The following is a 23611-nucleotide window of genomic DNA, read 5'->3' as shown; positions in this document are numbered from 1 at the left end:
TGCTGCAAAGGGAGGCTTCGGGGAACCTGAGCGGAACTACGCGACCAAACTTGGCGCTGGGGCAGGCAATGCTGCATGGCTAGCCGCCGGTGGGGTACTGCCACCAGGTATAAACGTTGCTGGAGCGGGAAACAGCCTCCTCTCAGGGACAGGTTTGAATGGCGTCGGCGCGGCTAGCTCGCCGATGCCGTCAAATGCTTCTGCAGGCGCTGCCGGGACAGGACCGGATTCTGTGCAGCAGCAGCGGGCGGTGGCTGTCGGGGCTGCGCAGGCGGGCGTTCAGCACGGGCCACACGAAGCAGCTATGCTCGCTGCCGCGCAGGCGCAAGCGCAAGCTCAGGCCGCGCAAGTACAACACCTCTCCTCGCAACAGCAGCAGCAGCAGCAACAACATATACCGACCAACTCGAATCCGACGGGCGAAGTTGCACAGACGCCCGCACAGCAGGTGCTCCTGTCCCCCGCTGACCGCTTTGGGCTCGTGGGCCTGTTAAGCATCATCAAGATGCCAGATCCGGACCTGTCAATGCTGGCGCTCGGCGCCGACCTAAGCAAGCTGGGCCTGAATATGAACAGCAGCGAGCCGCTCAGTGCGTCCTTCCTGACACCCTGGTCGGAGCTTGCGACTGCCGCAGGCGCAGGAGATGGAGCCGCAGGGGGTGCAGCGACAATGGCGGCGGGAGGTGTAGGAGCTCCGTTGGTAGAACCCGACTTCCACCTGCCGAGCTGCTACAATGTCCAGCCGCCACCACCAGCACAGACCAAGATCGGCAACTTCTCTGACGAGACGCTCTTCTTTGTCTTCTACTCTGCTCCTCGAGATGTTCTGCAGGAGCTTGCGGCCCAAGAATTGTGAGTCGATGGATGATGTCCACCTTTCGGTAAGGACCGACGCAAGTGCCGGACGTGCTGACGCGCTCAACATCCATACTTAAAACCAGGTATAATCGCAATTGGAGGTATCATAAGGACTTGCACCTGTGGTTGACTAAGGAGCAGAACACGGAGCCGACGCAAAAGACTCCGCAATATGAGCGAGGGAATTACGTCTTCTTCGACCCTGGTCCATGGGAGAAGATTACGAAGAGTGAGTACAGCAGGCCACGGCGAACTTGGCGTTATGATGTTGGCAAATACGCGGGTGCTCACGCCGATGGCTCCACTCTATTGCTGCGGCGTTCGGCCACTCAGACTTTACGCTCTACTACGAGTCGCTTGAAGAGAAGCCGGCGGCACAGGCGCATATTGCACAGCAGGCTGCAGCCGCAGCCGCGCACCACGCTCAGCAACAAGTGCAAGCGCGACGGGCAGCTCATCAGCAACAGCAGCAGCAGCGGCAGCAGCAACAACAGCAACGGCCGTAGTACTAGTCGCAGTAGCAGTCGCGACAGCTGTAATGTAGGCGATATTTCATTCACGTCGATTGACATTTGTACATGGAATTATTCGTGACCGTAGTGAGCAGGGGCTTCATTCGGGAACTACCCGCTTGGAATAGTCAATCACCAGACCCGCAAGGGCTGCATGTTCCTGCAGAATAGATGGGCCTGGCGACCAGACTATTCCTGTGAGCATCTTCCGCGTCGGCTGATAATCGTGCTGTCTGCTTCCGCTTCGCTCTTGCAACCTGCGTGTGCCACAAGTCAGTTATCGGATTGTCCTGTGTACGAGCGTATGTGTACATTTACTTGTATGTACCAAACGAGGATTGTGGGAATGTGGCTGTAAAGAGTCGTCGTTGCTTTGTCCATGGTGCGTTCCTGTGCCATTCTCTGCTCCCTCCACGATCAGACAAAAGGGGACTTCGATCGTGGGTGTACGATGCTGGTGCTGACACCATGATATCCTTGGTGTGAGATGGATACGATCCCATTGCTTCCAGCCATCTGCGATCTGCCGTTGGAAGTTGACCAGACCCGGGCAGCATGCTAGTTCCCTGGTAGCATTTGATGCCCGGGCGATTTCTCCTTTAGCCGCTAGCGCACTCGACGCCTTCGACGGACCCCACATATTTCACCGACCTCCCGTAGAGTGCAGTCGTCTCATGTCTGCTCAATGAGGGTGAAAAAAGCACCATCCAGTCCTGCTCAGTAGCCACCAGTCAGAATTGGCACGACTTTCGAGCTCGCACCGCGCGAAGGGACCGTTCCATCACTATGGTTGGCAGCGACTCTCCCACGCAGCCCGAGCAGGCTCTGCGGCAAGTGCCGTCGAGCACGTCCTTCAGCAACCTCTCCATCTATTCGGGACCACAAGATCATGCGCGGCCGCACACTCCCGACCCATATCTCAAGCCGCTGAAACCGGCGCTGAAACATGCTTATTCGCATGACTCGGCAAGAACGACGTTTACTTTCGGAAGCACCACCGCTGCTCCCTCGTACCCCTTTTCGGTGCTTTCCTCTGCCTCGCTCGCTGACAATGGCAAACGACATCCTGCTAGTCCCGAAACTTCCCGGCCTTCAAGTCCGGCGCCGCTTTTTTCACAGCAGCTGGCCGCGGCCGTAACTGCAGCAATAGGATCGGCGGAGGTGGACTCTCGAGTGGAGACGCAAGCCTTATTTCTGCAGCAGCAAAAGCTACATCAGCCGCAGCCGAGACAAGCGCAGCCGTTTGTAGAGGCCATCATCCCACCTACTCCGATTCAGGAGCGAGCACCTGCCGAAGTGAGCTTTGCTAGTGATACCACCGCCGATACACACTCTGCCCAACCAGCGAGCCTCGCTATACCCTCGCCATCTTCTACTTCAATTTCGGGCTCGGCATCGGCGTCCGCTTCTCAGCCGCAAAGGAGGGCAAGCCTCGATGAGCAGCCTTTTTCTGCTCCGATAGCCAAGATGGCAAGCAGCAGCAGTGACAGCGGCGTTGAACGCAAGCCAAAGCACCAGCATTTGCACCATTATCACTTTTGGCACCTCGGGTATCATCACCATCACGATAGAGACAAGGAGGCGAACCACCCTGCGTCACTGCTGTCGTCAGGTAGCAACACGGGCAGTGCCAACACACCCGTCTCTGCACCGCCTGGAACCCCTGCCCATACTCTGGATGGCGTAAACGAAGTAACTTCGATGGCCTCTGCGTCAGCGTCAGGCTCGGGCTCAGGCTCCCGGACAGGCACAGGAGGAGGAGCAGGACTATCAGCGAATCTCGGGCCCATTGTAGCAAGTCGCGTGCCGCCCAAGGGGTGGGAGCGCAAAGTCGGCTTTGACACGATGCCCGATGCGATGGAGACGGAAAGCCAGAGCTTCAGCTTCACGCTACAGGCCAGAAGCAAAGGCTATGTGCGGACGAAGAACACGCGGACGTTCATGTGCGCCGTGGATAATAATACTTATTCGTGAGTGGGAGCGGCATACGCAAGAAAACATGTTTTCGGTGCTGAGATGCTAAATCCGACCCATGCTGTCTTTGATATGTGATAGGGAACGCGCACTGGAATGGCTCATGGAGTCACTAGTCGAAGACGGCGACGAAGTGGTCGCACTGCGAGTGCTGGAAGGCGAGGCTGATACGATCGACCAGGATGAGGCGCGTGAAGATGCGAATGAGCTCATGGCGCAGGTCGTCGATCTGAACGAGGAGATTCTCGGGCGGAGGGTGAGCGAACGGGTGATCGTTTATTCATATAGTGAGGCGTTCCTGACTCTCTGTTGGACCCCCGATCTCGGCAGATCTCCATCGTGATCGAGTTCATCGCAGGGCGGCCGACATCGACGATCATGCGACTAATCCACATGTATCGCCCCGATTCACTGACAATCGGCACGCGCGGAAAGTCAGCCAATGCGTTGCAAAAGATGCTCAGTGGTGGCTCCCTTTCGATAGGACACGTCTCGCGGGACCTACTCTCGCGCTCGCCCGTACCAGTCGTCGTGGTGCGCCCGGAAGCAAAGGTGCAGAAGCATCTCAAGAAGCGTCTGAATGACCCTGCACGCCGGGGCTACCATGACCTGATCAAAGGTAGCGGGTTTGACCTGCAGGCCCTGCCGATGAGCGTCAGCAAGTCCAAACGTGAGAGTCTGCATTTGCACCATCATGGCAGCTCGAGGCGCAGTGTCAATACCAGCAGCAGTACTTTTGGCAGCAGCGCAGAGAAGAGTAAAGGGCGGCATCATAGGAAGACTACCTCGAGTTCGTCTTTATCGAATGTCGCGGGTACAGCGAAAGGCATCACAGGCGATGTCGGGCTCTCCAGCGCGCGATCGAGCATCGACGCGGACCACCTATCATCCCAGTTCGCAAAGCCCGACGCGTCAACTTCTGATGCAATAAACGCGGACGCAAGCGCAAACGCTGGCGGAAGTGCAGATGCCCTCGCACCCGTCCCGTCACGCTCGTCACAGCATTCGAGCGATAGCCATTGGCTCCGCGTGGATGAAGAGGGCAATTGTTACACATCAGATGGCTCGGCTGGTACAAGTGCGGCCGGCAAGGAGGTGGAAACCGCGCTGCGTGTCGCTGGCGCCGGTACGCGCGCTCGGGCTGGTGATAGCGCTGGCGTGCATTGATTGTTGTCTACGCTAGGCTTGTGTTAAGGACGCAAGCTGGGGATCGCCAATTTCCTTGCTAGGCGTACCCCATGCTTTGTCTAACTATGGAGCGTCAATGATATAATAGCATACATGCGGATAAATGCGTGATTAGTCGGCGCAGAGCGGGACTTCGAGGCGCGTAACAGATCATCGTATCACAGGTAGCGCTGCATAGCAAGGAGATTGTCTCTCATCGTCGTATTGTATCACGTTACGCCAGGTCTGATGCTACATAGTAAAAAAGGTAGAAGAGGGAGCAGAGGCGAAAGAGAATGTTTGCGAGCGCGTCGTACATAGGAGGGCGGGAGAGGCACCCGGAGTGAGAGGGAACAAAGGGCTAGTTGACGAGCGTTGGTAAGAGGTGTGACGGGCGCGTCGTGGGTGCGCTGGGTGCGCGTCAAAAATTTGCCAACGATTCGCGTCGTTGAAAACGGACAAACAGCATCGAGAATAGCGTGTCGCATCTGCGGAAAAGTCGATTTGCTTATTGTACGAGGTTGTGTTGTGTTGACGCGTTGATGCACTATGCGCGTCGTGGCGAGTGGGGGGCATATGATGGATGGCATGGGTGTCAACAGACGCGTTCTATGGCTCGACGCGTCGAAATCCACACGCGTACCTTGTGGGAACGCGCTCGTAACGGTTAGGCTTGCCTCTTGGGGTTCGAAGGGTGGTGCTTCCACTGTTTGGCGGCTTCCTTGAACGCCTCCTTGTGGTCCAATTGGGGGTTCTTCTTCTTGATATCGGCGAGGGCGTCCTTCATGTACTTGTTGTACGCGCTCTGTTTCTTGCCCGTGCTGCTGGCGCTGGCGCTGCCCTTTTTCTTGGCATCTGCTGCAGTCTTCTTGGGCGGCATGGTGATGGAGTGTTTGAACGAGTTAGTTTTGTTTGGTAGGTACGGTTTGGGTGAAGGCGAGGATGATGGATGGGGGATGTAAAGAGGGAAAAGGATAGTAGGGGAGGGCATGTACCCTATGGATGGCTCTTAAGTATAGTACTGAGCACCCGCTCTCGTTCTATATTTGATACTGACCTTGCGGTACTATCTCTCTCTCTCTTTAGAAACATGTATTCGATACTGATCTATAGTCCTATAGTCCTACAAGAGACAATTAAAGGGAATGAGGAGGACCGCCGCGCGGACCATTGGTGGATCAGCAGTCGCCCCCGCAATGAATGATACCTGTCTTCCTCTTCATAGCCTTGATGTGGTCTCAAACAATGCGATACTATCAGCAATGATACAACATCACAATGAGGCAGGTCCTATGAAGGTTCAATCGATATTCTACGCGCGTGCCTCTCTTTTCATGCACTATCGCACCCATGGCACTACGCTTCTCTCACGATATGAGATCTCCCATTGATCCAGAGTTGCTTATACATACAATCAGTCCAGGCGCTCGAACCAGAGACTGCGGGATAAGTGCAACACGCCCTGACTTGTGAGGCTGTGATGCCCAAGTTGTACTTTATTGTACATACGGATACAGATTATACAGGTCCTGGCATACTTGGGCAGTGCGACTTACTCGCGTCGTTGGTGCATATATAAGCTTGAACGCGTGAACACTCAGCAGATGACCACCGTACCAATGTAATTTCGCCATGGCACCAGCAACGATGCATCGAGGATCACGCGATCAAGGATCACTGACGCTTCACGCGTCACGCGTTACGCGTTACGCATTATGTGTCATGGGGATTTACGTCTGTGATGTGCTTGCGCCTTACCGTCAGCCATGCTACCAACTCAGCGCAGCGGCCTAGGTGCAAGCCACGGCGGTCTGTAACCTTACGACCCGGCCGGAGCGGTTGTCCTATTTGAGGCTTTATGCCGTGCAACATGGCATTTAAGTTATCAAGTGCTTAGCTCGTTGCAAAAGTATCCTTGACCGGTATGCTTGATTATAATGTGCACGGTATCTCGCAACGCTGGACCTGACCTCAAGGCCTTTGCAACCAGGACTCAAGCCGGAAGATGGTCTTCACGATTACATTCAACCCCAGCGGGTGTAGACCATCTTCAAGTCTAACATTGTCAAAATAATCAACAAAATCTTCACATCCCTCTCTTCCCGCTCACCCCGGCTTGCGGTCACATTTGCACTCACAGCCGTATCTCTCGCATCCACCCTATCCTATCCTATCCTATCCTAACAGACCAGGCTCAGTGCCTAATAAACAATGAATAAAAGTGATTTAGAACATTTCGCAAAATAATAAATAAATAAAACCCCATTACTATCAAGGGAGGATCAGAAAATCAAAGCTGCGGGTCATAAGTACTAAATAAGAGTTATTTAACCAAGTCGCAAGAATCCGCGATGAACGTTATCATGTGCCAAGGGGAGGGACATGCTGAGGTCCAGATTGCCAAAGCCCGACCACGAATCCTGGGCGTGCTGGTATATAGACTCAGGCTCAGCGTCAGAGTGTTCCAAAGCTCCACCGCTGCCGTGTCGAAATCAAAGCGTAAGCGACGCGTCTGCTAGTTCTAGTTAGCGAATGGGGTACCGTGCGTGAATGCATGCAATTGCTTGCTTGCGGAGGCTTGCGTGTATATGATAGAGTACGAAAAACGATGCGGGTTGCATGGGGATGTGGGAATCGTGATGTATGCAGATCAACCCTCTTAACCGAGCAGCGCATTCAGCACTTGATCATCTGAGATGTTACGGACGCTGCGAATGTGATAGAGGTTAGAGAAACGAGGTCAGTATCACTGTGACTTTCTTGTGATGTCAAACCAAAGTATGCAAGCCAACACTCACTTGGCACCTCGATAATTCAGTCGCCTTAACACCTCAATCACTTTGCTCGAATCAAACCCCATCCCGACAAATTGCTCCACATGCTCCTTCTTCAACCCTGCTTCGAGAATTGCATCCTCCTCATGCTGCGATGGAGTGCCCGATCCTCCTGCGCCAGTGGCGCTCCCATTTGCCGCCGACACGTTCTCCTTACCGCCTCCAGTGCGTCCTGACGTGTCAATTGCAATAGCAGCAGGCGGCGGTCGCGCATTTTGACTCCCGTCTGCGTACGTCTGCGTCCAGTACCGCGCGGTCCGCTCGAAGTCTTCGCGATCGCGCTTATAGTGCTTTGCCACCTCTGCGTCCTGCGGGTCGTTCGGTTCCGGCGAACAAAGCAGCGAGCGCAGAGACAGTAGCGTGGATTTGAGCGTCAGCACCGGTGACCATTGGTCTTTCAAGATGTCAAGGCAGATGGCACCGCTTTGAGAGGAGATATTAGGGTGGTAGACCTTCCGAGGAGAAAAAAATGAATGAGCGTATATCCCGCCGAACGGGAGAGCGTGGGTATTAGGGAGGTACACACACCTTTGTAATGAATTTCATTTTGACTGGCTGAAATGGGTACTGTTCGGGAACAACAATGTCCTGACGGAAAGATCCATAAAAGGATGGGAGATGATCGTGTGAACATGCGATTCGGCTGCAGGCCGACCTTTTCAAAACTGACAACGTCAAACATGCCACGCTCGTAAGGTGAGTTCTCGGGCCCCGGAAACGTTCCGACTAGGTGGAAAGGGGAGTCTGCATTGTTGAGACAGGGGCAAATTTCAATAATGCAGATATGTTCATTGTCAGGCGCTTTTCACTAGATTTCATGAGCGACGAGGCATAGAACGTACCATCAACCATCGCGACTTCGATTCCACTCGTCTTGTCATTCGCACAGTCTGCGATCTCCTTGTTGATTCTCCGTAATCGTGAGCTCGACATGTTGGTCAGAGATGCGTTCGAAGTCGACCCTTGTGAGCTAGCTTCTTGATCCGACCCTTTCGAGTGATCTTGGCGTGCGTGACTTTGATGTGATCAAATTAGAACAGATTGATTGCCTTGCTCGATCCCCGGCGCACACTGATTTCGTGGTCACAGCTGGTAAGCCTGAATGATGGCTATTTGGAGCACCAAGGACAATATTGTTTCGACTCTCGCCGTTTCTTGGGTTACGCCTCGTTGTTCGTATCCCTGGAGATGACAATTGGAGACCAGACCTAGACCTAGACCCATACGCAGGAGCGCGCATGTGTACAGCTCTCTTACATGGTACATACACGAATTGCGATCTATTCACAGCGAGTTCTCAGTTGCGGAACCTTCTCGCACAGTCATTCTCTTACCTGATGAGGAACTCGGAACCCTCGGCCGAAAAGACTGCACCATGTGAAACTTACCAAAAGCCCACGCAGTGGAGCAGCAAAAGCCCCGGATTCCCCCCAGTTCTGATTACGCTTAGACCGTCCTTGGGCACCTGATCGTCACTGAGACTCGAAAAAGACTCCACAGCGCCCGCCCAGCGGTGGCCCCGAGCCACCTGTGAAATCCTTTGCAATCCTCGTGCTGGAGCCCGGACTTCAACTACGACTCCAACTTTGATGACGGTCCAAAAGTTGTTTACACTTCTGTGGACACCTTGGATACAGTAGTTGCCCAACTGGATATCATCCCTTTGACGGCCGCATCGACGTATCGACAGAAAGTTCACAGGTACCCTCGGTCTTTGGTCTGCATTCGCACTCAGCGCCAAGTTGGTGTCGTCCGACATCGCGGTATAGAGATTCACCTCACCCCCAAGTACGCTTCTCAAGCTGGAGCTCAACACTGCCCTTCGATCTTGCTCGCGCGCTTCGCTGCTATCAGCACCAAGAAGCGGAGCATTCGTTCGTGCCAGTCTTCAGAGAACCGCTTCGCCACTGCCCGTCACTCGCACCTCGCGTCAGCCTTTCTCCGTCTCATCTGTCACTGTGAGCTCACGGCTGGACCTAGTTTTGATGCAGTGGCTTCAATTCTGCTCTGACGACCTTTTTTGGCTTCGCTCCGTGGCAGATGTCTCACACGGACGAAAACTGCCTGTTCTGCAAGATCATTGCGGGAAAAATCCCTTCGATGAAGCTTTCTGAAACTGACAAGAGCTATGCATTCCTCGAGTGCGTCGTTTCTTGCCTTTAAAAGTATACGTCTGCAAGTATGCTGATAATCCCGAATGCCTCTGACGTGCCATGTATAGCATCGGCCCGCTCTCCAAAGGCCACGCCTTGGTGATCCCAAAGTACCATGCAGCCAAACTGCATGAGCTGCCGGATGAGTACCTGCATGAGCTTCTTCCGATCGCCAAGAAGCTCGCAATCGCCTCGGGCGCGACCGAATACAACATTCTGCAGAACAATGGGCGTGGAGCGCACCAGCTCGTCGACCACGTTCACGTGCACATGATCCCCAAGCCGAACCAGGAGCAGGGGCTTGGCGTTGGATGGCCGGCCATGACGCCTGAGAAGGAGGAGCTGCAGAAGGTGAGTGCAGAGGTTTTTGTCTTGCAAAATATTTTCGGTGTCCTCAAAGTGATGCTCGGCTTGGATTGTGTCTCCGAAGGTCTTCGAGGAGATGAAGGGCAAGATGTAAAGCATCGGATTCGGCTTGGATCGGGACGAAGCCGTGGAATGGATCAACTACTCTCAGTCGTGCGCTTGATGTCCTGCAGCTCTGCCTGGCCCAAAGTCTCTCATCGTTATGCAACTCGACTTTTTTACATTCAACATTTTCCATATCCGTGACGCAGTGAGGAGCTCGCAGCTCAGTGGACGTAGAGAACTAGGAGCGTTTCGATGGTACTTGATACCTTGGTGCAGCTCATCTGAGGTCGAGCCACACGAATATATGCGTTCTCCCGGAAGATCCGGGGGAAAGGTCCAACATCCCAGGGGATATTGGATTTATTTACCGTGGTTACCGCCTGTCGGGATCTAGATTCTGGTATCTCTTTGGCGCGTTTGGCACGGCGTTGCGAGAGATACCCGCTGAATCATTACATCACAGCACCGCAAATCAGTCCACCTTGAAAGCCTTTACACCGTGGAGGTGATCTGTAGCAGCCTGCCACATGGAATGTGTGAAAGATATGCAAAGACATACACCACACCTTGTCTGGACACTATCTAGGACATCTGTGGACGGGAAGGGGAGCCTCTGCCTGCGGCCGTAGCACTTTCGCATTAATACGCGCGCGGTGCAAGGCTTTCGTTTGGTACACAGCTGCTCCGCTGAACTTCAACCTCTGGAGTCTGGACACATTCATCGAGCTGTCACCGTGTCACCTTAGACGCGTGTTGCAGGCGTAAATTTATAGGCGTCAAGTTGCTCACGCAAGATGATCATCTCAAAAAGGTCAAGAAGCAGGAAAGCCGCCCGAGGAACATTGTTTCGGCCGTCTTCTCCATCTGCCGCACCTGCGCAGCAAGGAACTGGTCTCAAGCCAAGACTCAAACGTCCTTCGGTCATCCTAGCGATAGTTATGCTCTTTACGCTCTTCTTGGGGGTTGCACCTGCCCTCGTAGTCGCTGGGCGAACATCCGGTGGGACGAGCAGCAAAAGCCAAGAAAGAATGCACATATCCAACTTGAGAGCGTTGACGTTCTACAGCAACGCGGTGACGACCTCGCGGCGTACACGGCCCATTCAGCAGATGAAATGCCGTGGCAAACCCTGCGGCAGCTATCAGCCGGACGTTATCTCTTGTCAGGCAATTGGCAGCAGTGGTGGCGTTGGGCCCGAATGGACATGCCAAGCAGACATGCCTTCGTCAATTCGCCTTGGACGCGTGCAAGTCAGCTGCGAGGGCTGGGATAACCCGCAGGATGCGTACATCCTTAAGGGTAAGTGGCTCGTGTTTTGTGTGTACGCTTCTTACATGAAAGATCCGTTACGCTAAGCCTGATCATGTCTTTGCTACAACAGGGAGCTGCGGGCTGGAGTACACGCTACTACCCGCATGGGACGCAGACATGGACGGCAATCGTCGGCACTATGAGCGATGTGAGTCACGTCTTTCAAGTTCGGTTCTGGCGTACCCCTATTCTCCCCACTGCCTTTGCGAGGCAGGCTGCATGTTCAGCAACAATGTTCTGACGTCCCGTCGTCTCCCTCTCCGTGGGTTGTTATGTTGGTAGCTCGCCTCGATACATTGGTCACCATGCTCTTTTGGCTCGCCTTCATCGGCGCGCTCTTCATGATCATTCGCTCGTTCCTCACAACTGCTGGGCTCCTCAGTCCATCCGCCGCCAGTGGGGGTGGAAGACCTGGGGGCAACGGTGGTGGCAGAGGAAGTGGAGGATGGTTCCCTGGAGGCGGAGGTAGCGGCGGACCGTCACATCATTCCTCGAATCCGCCACCTCCTTACACCAAATACGAGCAGCAGAACAATCCACCAAGCCATCCGGGGCAAGAAGGCACAGGGCCTGGGGCCGAGGGTGGCTGGTGGCGCCCCGGCTTCTTGACTGGTCTTGGTCTCGGCGGGATTGGTGCGAGTCTGTATGCGTCCGCCGCGCGGGAAAGGGAGCGCAGGCGGCAGGCGAGCTGGGATTGGGATCGCGGCGGAAGGTCGTATGGTGGTCCAGGCTGGGGAGCCGCGACGGGTTTCGGCGGAGGGGACAGCTATTGGCCAGGCTCTAATCGAGGCGCGGGAATATTCGATACAGACGGCTTTGGGCGCGGTCCTGGTAGATTCACGGGAGGGGGAGATGAGCCTGGACCAAGTAGACGTAGCTCGTCCAGAGAGGATATGAGGACTAGCACTGGCTTTGGCGGCACGAGCTTCAGGTAGATCGAGCGTCCGAATGTATACACTGTATTTCTAGCATATTTAGCACGCCAAGGCAGACAGCTGCGCATCAGTCTTCTTCCGCAACCGCAGAGTGCGCTCACGCAAGCTCTGACGGCCAACACCACCAGCATACCCACATGCGAAGTTCCTCAAGCAGCCCGTCGCGGCCACAACCCAGGCGCCTAGGGAGAGCGGGTTTAGTCTTCGGCCTTTTTCTTCTTGTGGTTCTTGCCCGAGGGAGCTTCATCGTGCTTTCGCTTGAGTTTTCCAGAGCTGCCTGACGCACCCGACTTGTGGGGCTTTTCTCCTGCTGGCGATGCCCGAGCCTCGGCAACCTTGCTGCCTGACTCGGGAGGCGGAGGCGTTGCGGTGTCGATGCGAGTTCCGCCACTGCCGGCGCCGATGCTGAGCTCCAAGCTACGCTCGTACGTCGCGCTGCTTGCACTAAACATCCTGTCTTCGGGCAGCACCTCTTTTCCGCCTGCAATAGCGGCCATGCTTGCAGAGTTTGGGTTGGTCGTCTTGAGGTACGAGTCGAAGCCTTTGACGATGTTGCCGCCCGATGCGGCAGTGCTGGAGAGATATGAGCCTTCGAATACATAGATCTGCGTCTCCAAGTCAATCAAAGCCTTGTCCATCTGCCGCTTGCGTGCCAAACTGGTCTTGAGCTGCGCCTTTATGGAGCCATAGCGCTGATTTGCCTCCTCAAGAGACTGTGGCGGAGGCTGTGAAGGCTGCGGCTGCTGCTGCTGGGACGCGCCGCTTGCACTGCCGCTGGCGCTGGCGCTTGCACCTCCCTCTGCGTTGCTCATCTTGCGAATATCCTCGCAGTCTGATCGCGATCTAGGATGCAGGGTACTGTCGCCGTGTGCGGTTGGAAGCGTGAGCGATACGATGGATCATTGGATATCAATTCATGCATCGACGTGAAGGATGGTCACAATCCGTGTGCAGTAGGCTAGATACCGTGGCTATTCCAGGTCTCAGTTTTGGCGGAGAGGAATCAAAAACACAACGCTCTTCTCTCCGCTGCGGCAAAAAGGGGAGATTCTCTCTGCCTACACCCCAACTCCGCTTTGACATAGCAGCTCGACTCGCTCTTTCTGCCTGCAACACCTAAGAGGAGGGTGAAGAAAGCTGGACCAGGCAAGCTTTGGCCTTGCGGCGAGCTGAAAGACAATGTGCTAATCGTGCCCCCGTTCAAAGTGCACAAGCAACGGAAGAAAGGAAGACGAGAGCCGCTTCAGCCAGGGCGTCACAAACAAGCAAGGATGGCAGCATCAACATCACCGCGCCCGCTCTCCCAGCAAGACCCAGACCAGGACCCGTCAGAGCTTACAGACTGGGTCAACACGATTGCCGCTCGTGCTACCGCAGCCGCGGGCTACAGCACGCAGTCGGCTAGCGCGCTCCAGGATGAAGTTCGCCGGGCGCGTGAAGAGAGGCAGAACAGGAGGAACAGACTCAGCGCCAACGGGGTCAGGTCGCTCACGCGAGGGGACAGCATCAGCAGCGGCACAGGTCCTTTGCCAAGCCCAAATGCCGGGATTACAGAGCACACGACCGGCGGAAGTTTTCGAGCAAGCGGGATCCTAAGTCCCACGCTGACAGGAGGGGCATACGACAATCGGCCCTTTTCGCGTGAGTAGACTGCATCTCTTGACCTCTTGCTTGCAAGCTACCAGTGACTAAATATCTAGATGCTGATATTCCCCTCATCGACTCGCTTGTAGCATCACACGAACTCATTGCTTCTGAACCTCCGGCTTTCCCGTCCCACTCAATACCCAAGTCACCCAACATGACTCGCACGCTCTCCTACCGCTCGAACGTCCGTCCCCGCTCTTCCTCCTCGGTTACCGCGCCAGTACTCACCTCCCCCACTGCAGCGACCGCAGGCGGGCTCAAGGGACATGCTGGCGTCTCGCCATCCCCAACATGTGCCAGCGCCGGGCCCGTGTCGCTTGCCAATTTCATCGGCGGCAAAGCCTCTGGCCCTCGTCTGGGTAAGCTTGTCGGTGACGGCTGCAACCAACCGCCGGAAGCTGCGCTCGCCGTGGGAGCTGGTGAGAGGGATTCACGAGGCAAACCGATTGCGTTGCCGGGTATGGCAGGACAAGCCGCCGGTGCTGGGCTCGCCAGCTTCATGAAGGACCACCTCCCGCCCGGCACTGCTTCACCCTGGACCACAGTCGCAAACAGCAGCGCCGCTTTTGGCTCGCGTGGAATCGGCACATCTTCAAGTGCTGGCGTGTCCAGCATCAGGACGAGGAGCAGGAGTCCTGAAAAGCCACGCGCTGCTGTCCCGCCTGTCGCCTCCACCATCTCTCCCACATTCGCCTCTACAGCGACTACAACGTACATACGCAACTCAGGCTCCCTTTCTTTCTCGAATTCTCCTTCGCACGCCGCACCCGCCCTTGGCACCAGCCCGAGTCGCTCGGGCTCGGTCCCATACCCTTCCAGTAGCCCGGCCAAGGTGCAGGGCATGAGCTGGAGCGAGCGCGGCATCCCGTCTTCCTCTGTTGTTGGTGGCGGTTCTTCTCCCTGCTTGGGTGCTGCAGCCAGGTCGCCAGGGAAGTCTGACTTGGCACTGCTTGCGACTAGCCCTGGCAAGAACAGCAGCTACTTTCCTTTCTCGGTTGCCACTGCGACCATCCCTGGCAAATACGGTACTTCCTCGTCTCCTGCCCATGGCAACTCTGTCATTTCTCCTTCTACTGTATCTGCAGCTAGCCCAGCAAAGGAAGGCAATTCTTTCCCGACATCGGGAGTAACTGCATCTGGCAGACTTGCCACTTCTCCAGGCAACTTTGAATCAAGCGCAAGGAGCTCGAGCGAGACCGCTCGCTCGCCTGTCAAAGAAAGCTTCTGCCTTGTACCCCCAGATCGGTCCCCAGTCACCGAGACCATGCTGCTCAAGAGCTTTTCACCGGTCCGCGCTTCTACTTCTCCAGCTGCAGCACCTCTATCGTCGCTAGAAGTCGACTCGACGCCCAGAGGTGCGACCGATGTCCCGGCATGGAAGGCAGCGCTCCTCGCCAACCGGTCCAACAGCGGCGCCGAAGCAGGCAACAGCTCTAGTGCTGCCTTTACAACTTCTGTCAAGCCATCTTCGTCGCCTTCCATTTCGAGCAATGCCAATGGCCCTCCTGCTTTTGCGACTTCCCATGTGGAACGCGCCCCAACTGCGAGTCTGACCCGCCTCAGCGCTAAAAAAATGGTCGGGCAGCGGTTACGGGAGGCGAAAGCGAGGGAAAGCCAGGGTGGGTCCGCTTCTGGCGGTGCTGCCGCTCCTTCCTCTTCTACTGCCAGTGTATCAGGCGCGCCCAGTCCGGCGCTTCCGGTCAACGCACCTGGCTTGAAAGACCGCTGGCCAGCTGCTAGGTTCCATGGCGGCGGCGGTGCTGTTCAGAAGGATATGCCGCTTGCATCACCCACAGTGTTGCCGCAAGCGGCACCTGCTGCCACTGAGCAATATCTGCTCAAAAAAGCGTGGACACCTGGAAAAATTGCAACTGCACTTCCAGCCTTAGCTGGTATACCCCTTGGCGGTGCAAGTGGAGAGGCTCGTCCGTTCCAACAACGGCGCTCGCGCTCACCGGACAAGCGAGGAGACGTCTCCAACGAGAGATCTGATCTCCCCCCCGTCCGCCTCCCTGGCCTTGGCGGCGCTGTGTCTCCGTTCGCGGCTGCACGAGCGACTTCCTCGTCCAAAGGCGTAAGCATGACAGAGGCCGCGCCTATCGATGCGCCTATGTCGACAGAGGCAGACGATACTGCCGACTCGAGCACGCCGAAGGCTTCGGCATCGACTGCTGTACCAGCTGCTGAACCCCTGGCCTCGCTCACGAAAGGTCGTGCCAAGGGGCCGAAGCGAACTGCCGCTAGGAGCGTACCTGACGCGTCTGTCGTGCAAGCGGAAGCAGCGCCTGTTTCCACGCCCGCGGCTTTGCGTGAACCACCTGTTATAGAACATTGCACCGCTGCCGCAGACGTGCGAGCATCTGCCGTGACGCCCCTGCAGGGATCGCAGACAGCGGCGACCACCAATGCATCAGCCTTCAGGGCCAAGCAACAGTCGTCCACACTGGATTCCACCCACACGTTCGAGTCACGGTACGATGACCAAGTGGAGACGCGCTCACCTCGGGCTGAGACCGTCAAAGACACGGGTGCGAGGCCATGTGGGGGTCGTTCTTCTAGTCCTGTCCGCCGCTCAGTATCGCCTGTCAAGAGCAGTGCGAGTCCAGCAAAGAGCACAGCTTCAATCACCGACGGATTGCCGCCATTGAGCGCAACCGCCGCACCTACGTCCTTCCATAAAGCGATCCCGGAGGACTCAAACCCTACGGTCTCCAAGCTGCCAGACACAGAAAAAGACACATTCCGTCACGTCAAGCCATCAGACAGGATGTTGGAGAAGCAAGGTTTGCGGCTGACTGTTCATGAGGGGGAGATGGCTCGGAAGGGGGATGCGGCGAGTGTCGTAGCGCAGCCTTCCCGACTCGAACCTGCAAAACCTGCGGCCCCTCGCCGCTCGACCTCCGGCAAAAAGGTCGTTGTGCTTGTTTCTGGCAGCGGTGAGTGTACCTTGTCTTGCACGTCCCTGTAGTAGCTCGCTCACTGACTCACTACAAATGGAAACAGGGAGCAATTTGCAAGCGCTCATAGATGCAACGGTGGGAGATTCGCCAGCATTGCCGAATGCGTACATCACCTTCGTCATTTCAAATCGCAAGGCCGCTTTTGGTCTTACTCGCGCTGCAACCTCCAACCCACCGATCCCGACGCACGTGCTGGCCTTGAAGACGTGGCAAAACAAGAACCCAGGAGGCACGCGCGAACAATACGACGAGGTATTGGCACGGACCATCCTCGATCATGAAGCTGGGAACCCACCCGACCTGATTGTGCTGGCGGGGTTCATGCATATTGTTTCAGAGCATTTCTTGCGGGTCCTTGGACACAAGACCAGCTTGCCATCGCTGGAGGCGGCGCCTGTATTCGCGCCAGTGCCAATCATCAACCTCCATCCAGCAAAGCCTGGTGCTTTTGATGGCGCACACGCTATTGAGCGCGCCTTCAGCGCTTTCCAGGAAGGGAAGATTCAGACGACAGGAGTGATGGTGCACGAGGTCATCGCCGAGGTCGACAGAGGCAAACCGGTGCTGGTGCGGGAGGTTCCCATCTATAGCAGTGATACGCTAGAGACTCTGGAAGAGCGTATGCATCGTGTGGAGCACGAGATCACTGTGGAAGGCGCACGTGCAGTATTAGAGCGACCTCCACTTCCGATGAGCGCACCGAACCCTTGGGATGATGTGGTCACATCGACGGATGATGCCGCCGCAACAGAGGAGGCTTTGGTGCAAAATAATGTGCCGCACTCAGCGTCGGAACTGGAGCAGGAACGCCTCACCTCGCGCTACCCTAGCGACAGTCTTCATCCTCGAGAGCACAGCGAACAAAGAGTCAACGAGAAGCCTCAATTCCGCAGTGTAAAGGATGCCCTTGCCAATTGGGGTGCAAGTACAACCCTGCCCACCACTGCCTCTCCTTCAGCTCAGCCACGCCCACGCCGCCGAACTGCGAGCCGACCTTCCAGTATGTACGCCAGCAAAGAAAGCACGCTGGCAGCCGTTCAAGAGCGTCCATTCGACACGATCATTTCTCGGGACGCTGCAAGCCCAATCAAAGCTAGCCCGGACGAGCTCGGAAATGTTCAACCCACCACCACTGGGCCTTCTTCCGACATCATTCTGCTCCCCATACAGGCGGCCCAGGACTCTCCTCCTTTCGACGATTCCCTTTTCGACACATGGCCATCTGATTTGGTCGCAACCGAAAGAACGATTTCTGTCGACACGCTATTGATAAGTCCTGACGGGAGTACCACCTCGCTGAAGCCCTCGGAAGCGTCGATCCTATACGATTCTGAGGTACATTGCATTATCCATCGTTTCAAGGACTCAGATGGCTTAGCGAGCACACAGCTCTTCGTTCGGCGGGGTCGTAAGGCCCAGGCAAAAGACACTGACAGCGCGGAAGAGCGGAAGTTGTATGAGCTGGCTAAACGCTACAACTGCAAGGTCACGGAGAGCAGCCCAGGGCTCGAGCCACAAGGTTTAAGTACCCTGCTTGGTGGCCATCTCATCACGCGCCAGGGGCCACGGCAAAGATTTGATCCTTCCAACACGCAGATGTACTCGGTGCGCACCGATGGCTTTGACGCATATGTTGATCAAGTCGACCTTGTGAGTATCTACTACTCAGGCGCATTGACGATAGCACCGTGATGCTGACACTGACACTATTAACTCCCAGCACACCTCAAATTTAGCTTCAGCATGCAGCGTTGTGGCCTGTCTTCTCGGTGAAGTTTGCGTATGGCATGGAAAGGGAAGCTTAGAGGTCGAGCGCATTCTCGCGGCAAAATTTGCCGCTACTCTGACAGCAGCAGCGCCGACCGTACAAGAAGAGGGCAAAGAGGATGAGATGTTCTGGACATTCTTCGACAGGGAGCACCCCTATGCTTCCAGCTGCCTCCAGGCGCATCGCAGCAAGCTCCCGCATCGGCTTTTGATGCCAAGAGCGTGGGAAGTGGGCACATCGGCGCGATCTGCGATGCAACCCTTAGTGCGTTGCACAGCGGCAAATCTTCAAAGGGAAGGCGTCTACGTCATCGAACTCCCACTAGAGATATTTGTCCTTGTGGGCCCAGAGGCTCGTTCTAAAAGACAAGGCATCCGCTTCGCCATCGACGCAGCTCAACGCTTATCGTCCTGGCGCAAGCAGCAGGTATCAGCAGTCACCCCGCTCGCTCCGGTCCATTGTGTGGTGTACCCATCGCGCACGCCGAGAGACCTTGCCCTTGCTATCAGATTTTGGAATGACGCTCATCTGGACGGCGGCGAGCCAATCGCGCAAATGAACGTCTCGACAGCAAAAGCGGCCCTTGCAGAGCTTGCGCATACTTCATTCCATAAGACGCTTCTCGAAGATCACACATGCTTGCCGGTGGGAATCTCTCCCGAGCACCTGTAGCTCTCTAGGGGCACATGCGACCCAATTCAGTATTTGCCCGCACTATGTAATCCTTTGCATACAACATTATACAAGCGGATCACTATACAACTTGGGTCAGGCACCGTCGCTCAACCCAGCCGACTGTCCCTTCCAGATTCCTTGCCAAGACATGCTCAGCCGCATTTTGGGATGGCGCTACATACGATCCCTGAGACTGCTCCGCGACCTGGATATGAGTTTGAGAAGTCGTTGCCAAAGGCGCAGCAGGTGAGGGTACTGACGCGAAAACCTGAAGCAGCTCGCCAGCTTTGTAAGGAAGCAGAGAGACTGGCGAGATCTTGAAATCAAGTTGCTCTGGCCCGTCAACGTTTGTTGCCATCGTCACGATAGAGTCGGAGAGCTTGTCTTCGCCACCCAAGAGGGGTATTGATGACAGTGACAGCTTGGCTGGGCGTCTGCGATGGGAATCAAGCTCGTCGGAGGGGGGTGCAGCCGCCGCAGAGGCTGAATCTGGTGGCGTGTTGCGGAGTGGGACTAGCACGGGAAGCTCCGGTAACAAAGGTGGACTGGACGGCACTGTATCTTTGGCAGGCACTTCGGGCATCTGGTCGACATGCGGAGCAGCCTCAAGCCTCTTTCTTGAGACCGAAATGGTACGGACTAAACGCCTAAAACCAGATGGTGCACTTTTGCTGCCCGCGGCCTTAACGCTAGCTTCTGTCACTGCACTCGATGGTCTAAGAGCGGCCCCATCGGCCGATTGACCTGCGGCGCTGCCGTGTGCACTGGAAGATTGTTCAGCGCTATGCAAACTCAACTTGTCAACGTATGGCGAGTCTGCAGCGAGACGATCGGCAACGGTTGGGCTGACACCTTCTGTACCTTGCATCGTGACATGGCTTCCATAATTCAGCTGTGTGAAACCTGGAGGGACGTGGTCCGACGTATTCACTCCAGCTGTCTCTCGACCCGGCGAGTGGAAGATAAACTTAGCACCCAAATGTTGTGAAGGTGGGGAACAGGGTGTTGCCAGGTTCGACGTACCCGGAAGCGGCTGCAGAGCCAGGTCGAGTTCCAAGGCCTCATCTATTTCGAACCCATCGGCGCGAACAACTTCCTGCGTTCCTGCATGTTTCAAGGCGATGTGGAATCGCTGTACTTCTGAATGTACTTTCTGGTAATAATCCAACTGCATATTGGCGAGCATGAGAACAGCCCAATCGACCAAAGCCTTGACGCCATTGAGGAACTGCGGCAGTTCTTCGAGCAGCTGAACGTGGAGAGCAATGTATTCACTCGCGTTTTGCACCAAACGTTTGTCCGGCGTCTTCTTCTCATTCTTGCTGAGCACCTGCTGATACCGCGTGTAATCCGTTTCATGTTGCTGATGACGCTCTACGACCTTCTTTGGCCCCGCGAACATAGACATAATCGTGTCAGTGAAAGGCAAGAGGATGCCATGAACGTTGTCGTCCAAGCGTCCCCAGTGCGTGGATAGCTCGCCCTGCAGGAGAGCCAAGAAAATTTCCACATGGTCGGAAGAATTGCTCTCCTCTTCACCGAGTTTTGCCAGCAGATCAGACCACGTTTCCATCAGTTGAGACTGAATGTCGATCGCTTTCCGGCACGCCTTGACCCAGTCCGATACTGCTCGTGAAAACGCCAGAACCGACTCCTCCGTGTTTTGTAATCTTCCCACCAAGGACAAAATGTCATCGTTGTTGACTCTCGGCCCGACTATCGCTTTAAGCTGTTCATGTTGTCGTCGTAGTTTCTTAGACGATTTGCTGGAAGCACCAGGCGCCTTAGAAGGGGCTTGGAATTTGCTATTGACAACGCCTTCGATGAACTCCTGCCTGCGTTTCTGCTCGTTGATGCGTTCTGCAAGCGCTTCCAGGTCGGCGAGAGCGCGCTCGAGAGCGCTGTAGTCGTCCGCCTGCGGGTCTGTGCTCTTCAGGATCTGTCGCAAAAGCAGCGGGTACTTAAGCACCCTCTGCACAGGTTTGATGAGGAGAGAGGCAAGATCCCACGCGTTGGTGTATTGCCTCGCTACTTGGGTGGTTTCCTTGATGAATGCTGCGCCTTTGGAAGATGTGGTTGTCAACTCTTGCAAACGAGAGATCGAAGCCGTATGGCTCGCGCAGTAAGCGCTATAAGTAGAAGTAATTCTTGGCGCCTGTCTCACGCAAGGTCTTGTCAGTACCCTGGTAGCGTGCGGAACATTCCTCCCAAACTTACGGCATCGATGAAGAATGAAGCAAGCCGAGCGCCGATAGAGCTGCTCTCTTGGTCACCGTTGTGCACAACATTCTGCAGCCGCTGCGACATTTCGTCAGCGAGAGAGGCACATGCTTCAAGACCTGCAAAGATGATGCGGATGTCGGATAAGCTGAAGGGAGCATCCTTCAGCCCCGAAAATTGCGAAGTAAGGGATCCAGATCTCGGGGCCTCGGCGTGATGGTGACCATTGATCGGACCAGACTGAGAAGCACCCATGGTGCCCTGGCTGATCGATTTGCGCATTGAGGCGCTCCCGAGCTCGGGTGAGAGGGTATCAGAAACTAGCGATGGTAGGCGTGATCCAGGAATGGTGAACCCAGTCTCAGATGTGGTCGAACTAATCGCCGAAGGTACTGTGTACAACGATGACCGATTGCTCAGTTCGCTGGAGTCGATCGAAGGAGGAGAGCCAGGTCTTTGCTGAAATGGTGAGGCAAGCAAGCTGCTTCCCTCCTGCGGCGCCGCCTTGGCCGGCAGGCGATTGCTGGAAGAGCTTGCGAATCTCTGGCGCGCCGGAGTGCCGCTTCCAGTGAGAGGGGAGCCAAAGTAGGAGCTGGATATCGAAGGCGTTCCGAATGACACCGCACTGGCGCTTGGCGAGCTCGTCAAAGTCGGAGATACGGCAAAAAGACGGCTTTTTGCTCTTGCCAGGTAAATGTCACGCACAATACCTAAGTCGACTGCATAGCTCTTCTCGGTATCGATGAGCTCGCGAATGACCTTTGTCCGATCATCAGCCATTTTCGCGAGTCTCGCTTCTTTCTGTTCCTTGCTTTCTTCCAGGCAAGTATCCTCTGGCTGCGGTGTTGATGCTGTCGACATTTGCGAGACGCTCCGGCTGTGTCCGCTTTGCAATGCTTCGCTGGTGAAGAAATGCTTGATATCCTTAGCCCTGCTCGCCTTTTTGGTCCTAAATCTCATGCTGCGAGCGAAGCCATGCCCGGAATCTTCGCCTTCTGAAAAGACGTCCTTGAGAGGATTCCATCTTCTCCCCTTGTCCTTGTCCTTGTCCTTGGCGCTGACTGACGTGCTAGCCAGGCTTGTCTGCGACCGATTTCCTTCCCTGAGCGTGTCTCTCAGCAACTCCATCTCGCCCTTGACATCGGATGAAGACACGCGGCGATCTGCAGCCGTGTGTCTCTGGGGAGACGGAACATAATTGCTGACAGAACGCGTGCCGACGGTAGACGCCGGCGATGGCAAAACGACTCCAAGGCCCATTTGGCGGCTACCCTGGGCCGACGCCAATGCTGGCCCTGCATAGCGCCGCAACGGGTTTCGTTTGGGCAAGGCAGGCTTTTCAGACTGCTCGGATGGAGTCGGAGGTGAGACTGGCGAATCGTACGAGGGGCTCTCGAGCATTTCCTGCTCGCCGTCTACCACATTGAGATGCTCGAGTTGGCGCTCTTCTCCTGTCTCGATGGATCCTGGAGTGGCAGGCGAGCTCCCTGATGAGGTGAAGGTCTGTTGCCAGGCACTGACTAGCCTCGGGGACGTAGGCGAATCAGTGGAGCAGCGAGGAAGAAGCACCCTTCGTATGGAGTCTGACCTTCGAGGCAATGTTGGTCCAGAAACAGAACCGTCGATCGGCACCTGAACAAGACTGCTGGACCGAGGAGTGATTGGTGCAGATTCGGAAGACATCATGCTGCTCATTGAGTCGCCCCTTGTGCGCCGTCTGATTGTCCTTCCATCTGCTGTGGACATCTCGTTGCCAGCACTGCCTGGGCGAGGCGGTGGAAAAGATCCGGCTGGAAGTGGTTCTGGCCGCCGTCGCACAGTGCCAACATCAGAGAATTTGTCTTTCAAGCCCTCATCTCTGCCCATCAGTGCAGCCACAGTATAGAATCCGCCCTGCGGAGCCACAGTTCTGGCTGAGTCGGGCGGCTCATCCAGCGCACCAGGGGAAGAAAGAGACGGTGCAAGTGGTTGCGAATTGCGGGAAAATGCCGACGGCGCCGGCGGAGGACCGAGCGGCCTGGGCCCTGATTTGCGTGTCATCGCGCCATTGCTTGTCAATATGCGCAGCGTACTTGCTGCAGATGAGGCCTCTGAGGAGGAGATGGGCAAGCCACCTCGTGGCCCACCGGGTCGAGGGCCTCGTAAGAACGACAGGAAGGACTGGCTGGCATTCACAGACGGTGCTG

The 23611-nt window shown here is 55.8% G+C and overlaps 10 protein-coding genes across 10 annotated transcripts; 6 read left to right on the top strand and 4 right to left on the bottom strand.

Annotated features, from left to right (window-relative positions):
- Positions 1-304: 304 nt before the first annotated feature.
- Positions 305-1364, top strand: K437DRAFT_223345 (uncharacterized protein; the record flags this gene model as incomplete). Its single annotated transcript, XM_013388276.1, has 3 exons — positions 305-852; positions 942-1087; positions 1192-1364. The coding sequence occupies 3 exons, from the start codon at positions 305-307 to the stop codon at positions 1362-1364; spliced, it is 867 nt and encodes a 288-aa protein (XP_013243730.1).
- Positions 1365-3071: 1707 nt separating this feature from the next.
- Positions 3072-4511, top strand: K437DRAFT_223350 (uncharacterized protein; the record flags this gene model as incomplete). The annotated part of the gene is made up of 3 exons (XM_013388275.1): positions 3072-3340; positions 3426-3600; positions 3675-4511. The coding sequence occupies 3 exons, from the start codon at positions 3072-3074 to the stop codon at positions 4509-4511; spliced, it is 1281 nt and encodes a 426-aa protein (XP_013243729.1).
- Positions 4512-4936: 425 nt separating this feature from the next.
- K437DRAFT_256012 (uncharacterized protein) lies at positions 4937-5512 on the bottom strand. The gene is made up of 2 exons (XM_013388274.1): positions 5155-5512; positions 4937-5058 (listed from the first exon to the last, which is right to left on the bottom strand). The coding sequence occupies exon 1, from the start codon at positions 5389-5391 to the stop codon at positions 5179-5181; it is 213 nt and encodes a 70-aa protein (XP_013243728.1). The 5' UTR covers positions 5392-5512; the 3' UTR covers positions 4937-5058; positions 5155-5178.
- A 1658-nt stretch (positions 5513-7170) lies between these two features.
- On the bottom strand, positions 7171-8278 carry K437DRAFT_223318 (putative UBC1-E2 ubiquitin-conjugating enzyme; the record flags this gene model as incomplete). Its single annotated transcript, XM_013388273.1, has 6 exons — positions 7171-7219; positions 7310-7428; positions 7492-7797; positions 7874-7933; positions 8016-8089; positions 8188-8278. The coding sequence occupies 6 exons, from the start codon at positions 8276-8278 to the stop codon at positions 7171-7173; spliced, it is 699 nt and encodes a 232-aa protein (XP_013243727.1).
- Positions 8279-9201: 923 nt separating this feature from the next.
- On the top strand, positions 9202-10403 carry K437DRAFT_102644 (HIT-like protein). Its single transcript, XM_013388272.1, has 3 exons — positions 9202-9486; positions 9567-9849; positions 9929-10403. The coding sequence occupies exons 1-3, from the start codon at positions 9386-9388 to the stop codon at positions 9956-9958; spliced, it is 414 nt and encodes a 137-aa protein (XP_013243726.1). The 5' UTR covers positions 9202-9385; the 3' UTR covers positions 9959-10403.
- A 531-nt stretch (positions 10404-10934) lies between these two features.
- Positions 10935-11216, top strand: K437DRAFT_211264 (DUF1183-domain-containing protein; the record flags this gene model as incomplete). The annotated part of the gene is made up of 1 exon (XM_013388271.1): positions 10935-11216. A coding segment is annotated over one exon (282 nt), but the record flags the coding sequence as incomplete, so codon positions are not given.
- Positions 11217-11291: 75 nt separating this feature from the next.
- K437DRAFT_256008 (uncharacterized protein) lies at positions 11292-12181 on the top strand. The gene has a single exon (XM_013388270.1). It carries the CDS (start codon positions 11526-11528, stop codon positions 12153-12155), a length of 630 nt encoding a protein of 209 aa, XP_013243724.1. The 5' UTR covers positions 11292-11525; the 3' UTR covers positions 12156-12181.
- Positions 12182-12235: 54 nt separating this feature from the next.
- Positions 12236-13153, bottom strand: K437DRAFT_102632 (NuA4-domain-containing protein). The gene has a single exon (XM_013388269.1). The coding sequence runs from the start codon at positions 12965-12967 to the stop codon at positions 12353-12355; it is 615 nt and encodes a 204-aa protein (XP_013243723.1). The 5' UTR covers positions 12968-13153; the 3' UTR covers positions 12236-12352.
- A 73-nt stretch (positions 13154-13226) lies between these two features.
- On the top strand, positions 13227-19282 carry K437DRAFT_246229 (uncharacterized protein). The gene is made up of 4 exons (XM_013388268.1): positions 13227-13796; positions 13889-16738; positions 16806-18412; positions 18483-19282. Exons 1-4 carry the CDS (start codon positions 13427-13429, stop codon positions 19200-19202), a joined length of 5547 nt encoding a protein of 1848 aa, XP_013243722.1. The 5' UTR covers positions 13227-13426; the 3' UTR covers positions 19203-19282.
- On the bottom strand, positions 19278-23429 carry K437DRAFT_256005 (uncharacterized protein). Its single transcript, XM_013388267.1, has 2 exons — positions 21423-23429; positions 19278-21360 (listed from the first exon to the last, which is right to left on the bottom strand). Exons 1-2 carry the CDS (start codon positions 23106-23108, stop codon positions 19285-19287), a joined length of 3762 nt encoding a protein of 1253 aa, XP_013243721.1. The 5' UTR covers positions 23109-23429; the 3' UTR covers positions 19278-19284.
- Between the last annotated feature and the right edge of the window lie 182 nt (positions 23430-23611).

This window comes from Tilletiaria anomala, assembly GCF_000711695.1.
Source record: "Tilletiaria anomala UBC 951 chromosome Unknown K437scaffold_32, whole genome shotgun sequence".
Lineage (NCBI taxonomy): Eukaryota > Fungi > Basidiomycota > Exobasidiomycetes > Georgefischeriales > Tilletiariaceae > Tilletiaria > Tilletiaria anomala.
This window is presented reverse-complemented; position numbering and strand designations above follow the sequence as displayed.